Source organism: Onychostoma macrolepis, chromosome 08, assembly GCF_012432095.1.
Source record: "Onychostoma macrolepis isolate SWU-2019 chromosome 08, ASM1243209v1, whole genome shotgun sequence".
Lineage (NCBI taxonomy): Eukaryota > Metazoa > Chordata > Actinopteri > Cypriniformes > Cyprinidae > Onychostoma > Onychostoma macrolepis.
In genome coordinates, this window is record NC_081162.1 from 8,973,981 (window position 1) to 8,979,871 (window position 5,891).

A 5,891-nucleotide genomic window follows, 5' to 3' on the forward strand; every position below is an offset into this window, starting at 1 on the left:
TTTGTTTTCCTGTCAAATAAATGTTAAATAAAATATATACAAATGTAAACTCGGCTATTTGCCAAAGAAACATTTCTCGTTTTCATTTAATTTAACTTGAAGTAAAATAACTAAAAAAAAAAGTAATTAAAACTAGTAAGATAAAATTACTACAACTTATATGTAAATGAAAACAAAAAATATAAAAATAAAATTAATAAAAACTATAATAGTAAATACATTATACTAAAATAACACGGGTGGGGTACACACTGTTTAGAGAACAATATTATGGTTATAGGGCTGACAAACCCAGCTTGTTAAAGAGAAATTGAATCTCTGTGTTTTGTTGTGGCACTGATGGGATCCTCGTGTGCAGCTAAGCATGATGGGTGTCATGTTATAGAGTCTAGGTACATCCCCTGTTTGCAGCTGCATCATTCATGTAGCACTTCATCTACAATTAGTGACAGTAAATGTTAAAAGTCTCTATCTAGACCTATAAGCCGAGGTCATCTAGTTCAAACTGGTAATTGGGAAAAATTCCCATGTGACTCCTCACGAGTTCTGCTTAATCTAATAATCCATTCCTGTCTGATAGACTCATCTGTCATGCCTGATGTTAAGTTTTTTTATATATATATAAAAAATAAGAGCATACAGTTTTTATATATATATAGAAAAACTGTATGCTCTTATTTTTCGCTCATAATTTAATATTAAGTAAAACATTAAATACCACATAAATTCTATAAATAACAATGAACCATATGATGCTTCAAAACATTTATTCATCACATAATACAATCTCATAACAGAATGTTACAAAGACACAAAACAGAGGTATATGTTTAGTGACACAACAAAGAGGAAATTTCTTAATAAGCGGTGTTTTTTGAAAGAGATGACAGTGCAAGTGAGCAAACACAACCTGATATACAGAAGCTGTAGAAAGAGGACAGGCCAAAAAAGAGGTGCTTTGAAATTTCTTTAAAACAAGATCTCAGCTTTATAATCATTTTCATCTTTGATTGAATAATAATATTAAATACCACAACATTACAAATATGACTATAGTCTACAGTAGCTGTATGTAAAACTTTGGGAATGCTTCAGAATCTGCATCATTAAGGCCATTGGTTAGGTGTGCTATATTTAACATTTACATCTTAACTGATCTTGTGCCTTCATTTAGTCTTCATATCTGCATTACACAACTAAGTCTGGGTGCCAGAAAGATGTGAAGTGGATTATACAGCAAACTGGACTAGCAGACAGGCTTAGATATAAATTCAAGACAGCTGCTAAACGAAACTAGGAAACAGACTGAGAATATAAACCTCCATTAAAAGGGTTTGAACAAACACCAGTGCACTCAATAAAGGGAGTACTGACATTGTATCTGAAGCAGTGGATGGATGTGATGCGGTGGGTCTTTTACCATTATCAGCACATCAGTGAAATGAAGACCAGCCATTAGTCTAGTACAGTGTGTGAAGGAGTATTTAACCTTACATTTACTGTATATGCAAAAAGAGTGTTTTAGAGTGTTAATCATTTGTAGGAGTGTAAATACTCAGCTGTCAAACAACACAATTTTGTGTTTAAATAATTGAAGTTTTAAACTTTGCCGGCTATGTACAGTTTTAAAAGAAAACAACCAACAATAGAATAAATAAATGATATTGATAAACAATAGTAAAGCTTCACATAATCTTTAGTACTTCTTACAGTATATTAACATGACAAGATAACACAATATAATTTTTGTCGTCAGATTATAATGATTATAACAAAACAACAGTGTGATATTTATTGTGTGTTCTCTTACATTTTTCCACCATATGAAAATGCAGATCTATATCAGCTCACCGCTTGTGATTGATCACCTGAGATGGATGCTCATAACAGGTGTAAACAACCTTCGTTCAGCCTGTTAAATGTAGTTAGACTGGCTGCAGATATAATGTCATTTAATGAAAGTCTCACGGGTGCTATCTAGTAGTCATTATGTAGTAAGACTCCACACAGCATTGGGTTTGGAGTGTGAATGAAAACATACAAGTCAAAACACATGCTTCCTTACTGAACTATATTTTAAACCACTAAATAAAGTTGAAACTTTTGGTACATCCAGTGAACCTGTAAAGTGCTTTTTGACTGAAATCTCACATGCTGAGTGGATGTGATTGAAAAATGTTTTGGGATACAGGGAGGGTGAATTTTCATTCTTTATATCAGAGATTAGATGTTCTTTGTTGTGAGTATGTTTGTAATAGAGTTAGCATGATAAAGCAGGAACAGCAGGAAGTAGAATGACATTAATCATGTTTGTGAATGTGTGTAGTGCTATCCGAGTGACAATAATACTCTCTCTTCAGAGATAATCTGGGTCAGTCTGTGAGGGAGGGGATGCTGTTAATCTGGGGGATTACAGGGGTTTGTGAAGGGGAATATCCTATCTTTGCTTTTGTGTGGCGTATTTTCCAATATCTGCTGTCCAAACAGTATCCACTACGTATAAAACACACTCTTCTGTTGTCCTTGCACTAAGAAAAGGATTTCTTCTGTGCTTTTGTCAATATTCTAGTTGGATAGGAACATGTAAGTTAATGACTAATAATAATTTATACTTCCATTTAATACAAAGCAAATTTAACCTAAATACTAACAGCGACAGTGCACTTGCAGCAACACAAACTGAGGAGCTCAGAAGGGCACAATGGTGATCAGGGCGCCAGAAATGCTCAAGACTGTGTGTGTGTGTGTGTGTTTGCCATTATAATTGTGACTATTCTATCAACATAAAATGAGTTGATCTTTAAGGTCAACAAATTCTAAAGCCCAATTTCTAATACACGTGGAGCTGGGACAATGACAAATAAGAGTGTTCAAAATAAAGAAAAGGACATTTTTTAAACATCGGATTTAAAATTGATTTCATGTTCTTAAAAGTGTCCTCTTTTAAATAGTACAGTATTTTAACAAAGCCACTTCACTGCCTTTTTTTCTAAGAAATAATAGAATAAATAGCATTTCTTTTTTAATAATAACCTCTCTCAGCTTAGCAGGATTTTTTTTTTTTTTTTTAATATTCATAATATCAATTTCAATAATTCATAACAGGTGTATTTAAGTCACTATATGTATGAATTGCATATTTAATAAATTTATAGATCTGGACAAAAACAAAATAAATGTCACTGACCCAGCTGCCAGTTTCACAGGTAACAATTCCATCTCTGTCACACTACACCGAGTGAGTATGTGTGAGAATGAGGGCGGTTTAGTGTGTGAATGTCACATGAGATGTGCAGATCTGAGTGTGGGAATAAGGATTAGTGAACACTGGGGTTAGTGTTATTTAGTGAGGTGTGGCAGTGGACACTCAGAGGCAGTTCATACTGAGCTTATCATACAAACACACATGAAAAACGGAAAAAGAAATCACCATGAATAGTTAACATTATTAAAACATGATCTTTGTTCGAGTATATACTGAAAAATAAATAAATAAACAGTTATACTGTATTATAAAAATAAATATTTAGAAGGTTCAGAGAAGTAGCGGAAAACAAAACATGTAGAAAGATGGTGGAAACAGAGCCAGTGAGGTTAGTGTGTGTTTAAGGAGTCTGTGTTTGTGACCCAGACTGCAAATATAATGGGTGTGTAAATATAGTAATGTTTAAGTATATTCATATGATCCATTGATGGTTCCTGCCTGCTGTTAAATTAAATTATGGCCAGCAAAGAATGTGCGTGCGTGCGTGTGTGTGTGCGTAAGAAAGAAAATAAATGGCAGTAGTTGATTAGGATGGTGAAGTTGTCACTGGTTGCTTAAATACAATACAATGTCTTTAAAGAAATATGTTGGGGTCAGTACAGGTTAAGACCAATTAACAGCATGTGTGCCATAATGTTGATTACCACAAATTAATATCCACCTAATTTATTTTCTTTAAAAGTGTCTCACTGTAATCCAGATTTTTTGAAGTAAGTGAATTGTGCCAATCGGTAAATATTAAAATCCTCATCACTTCAACATTATAGTCACGAGATGTAAACAATAAAGCTTTTCTTTGTAAAGGTATATACAATTTTACAACTTTGTTGCAATGACATTGCAATGTTAAACAGTTTTTCAGCTCAAGTAATACCCCAAATTGTCCCCATTAACTTCTATTGCCAATTGTTTTTTTAAAGGAAATGGGGGAAGTCCAAATAATTTTTTGTGGTAACCAACATTATTTGACGAAAGTTACTGAACCTGGAATATTCCTTCAAACCATCTTTTTGATGAACTGTATATCTTGACATGTTGTCAGTAAGCTGAAGAGAAAGACAATCATGTGTAACAGAAGAGGCAGGCATGCAGGTGTACTGTAAACACACCTCAGCCTGATCAGATCATCTGCTGGCAGGTGGATTGTCGTGGGTTGGTGTGTGTGTGCCGTGAGTGTGTCCTTCAGGCTGGACGTTCTGGACTGTCTCCACCAGGCTGCCGCTGGGAAGGACCACGTACCGCGCTGCCACGTCCTGCCCCTGCTGCTCCCGCAAACCCTCCTTACTGTGCCAGATACCATAACCGAAATACACCAGAAGACCTGTGACAGAGCAGCAGGACAAATTTGATTATGTGAGCAGGCTGGTTTAACTGTTTAAATGGTTTGTAGCAGTGCTGACAGGAACTGAAGATAATCATGTTTGGGCTGATCTTCTTTTCCCACAGATGAGTGCATAGCCAATTAATGTTCAGCTACTCCAGACAAAAGCTGGACTCTCTTTAAGAGCTTGAACATGCAGAAGAAGTCACCATTTAGCTATTAACTTTGACTAAAAAAACTAGCAAAACTAATATAAACCTTTGATCTATAGCCATATTTTCAACTTGTTTACTCATTAAAATAAAATGGTGTTTTTATTTATCTGTCAAGGCAACAGTATCAGCTATATTCACAGACAGCTCATTGTCTTTAATGAGATTGTTGTTCTGTAATGAGTTGATTAAATGAGTTAAACTGTATACATCTCCTTTGACATTATACTTTCGAGTGTTTTTTTTTGTGAATTGATATTTATGTAATTCACAATATTGTGGTGGAATAGAGGTGAGAGCGATGAACTGGTACCTGCTGCGACCCATACGGTGAAACGGATCCAGGTGAGTGGACTTAACTTCAACATGAGAAATACATTCAGAAGGATGCTGAAGCCAGGAACAAATGGCACCAGAGGGACCTGAATGATAAAACACATTACTGATCAACAGTCTAAATCATTCATGTAAAATCTTTGTTTGTGGTAGGCCCATAAAATCATAAAATTCATAGAACATAAATATAATTTGCTTCAAATGTTCTTACAATAAGCTCACTAGAGCTATATTCAATGAGTCTGAGAGTTGTTAACCCAGATCATTACAAGAAAGACAGCAACAAGTCAGTAAACTGTTGATTCAAGAACTGTTCGGACCAACTCAAGTCCTATTCCTAAACAAATTGGTCACAAAATATTTTTTAAACGATTCAGCTGATTTATTGATCTGACTCAAAATAACAAATCATACATTACTGACATATTCAATAATAGGCTATGATAATATTTTATGATGCACACATGCAAAGAATTTAACACTTAACTAGGTTTAAGGAAATAAATTAATTCTTTTACACTGTATGATAGCTATGGTTTTGTATAACCAGTTGTCTATTCAGCCCTATTATTGTGGTATTTTAACTCACCTGAAAAGTTTTGTGATTGGGCTGCTGTTCATGGACCCAGATGAGAGCCAGACTGAGCAGGAAGACCAGACTGAAGATGACCAGCAGCAGGGTGAAGCTCCACACAGGCAGATGCAGCTGGTTATTCCCAAACACCAGCACAGCACAAAGAGAGACTCCACTGACCAT

At 35.0% G+C, this 5,891-nt stretch overlaps 1 protein-coding gene across 1 annotated transcript; it reads right to left on the reverse strand.

Moving 5' to 3' along the window:
• Positions 1–757: 757 nt before the first annotated feature.
• slc7a4 (solute carrier family 7 member 4) lies at positions 758–5,891 on the reverse strand. Its single transcript, XM_058785399.1, has 3 exons — positions 5,724–5,891; positions 5,112–5,220; positions 758–4,586 (listed from the first exon to the last, which is right to left on the reverse strand). The coding sequence occupies exons 1-3, from the start codon at positions 5,889–5,891 to the stop codon at positions 4,390–4,392; spliced, it is 474 nt and encodes a 157-aa protein (XP_058641382.1). The 3' UTR covers positions 758–4,389.

Coding starts and splice junctions, on each gene's coding strand:
- slc7a4 (XM_058785399.1), bottom strand. CDS start 5,891: ATGGTCAGTGGAGTCTCTCTTTGTGCTGTGCTGGTGTTTGGGAATAAC. Junction 5,221..5,723: donor CCAATCACAAAACTTTTCAG/GTGAGTTAAAAT, acceptor TTTATCATTCAG/GTCCCTCTGGTGCCATTTGT. Junction 4,587..5,111: donor CACCGTATGGGTCGCAGCAG/GTACCAGTTCAT, acceptor GCTCTGTCACAG/GTCTTCTGGTGTATTTCGGT.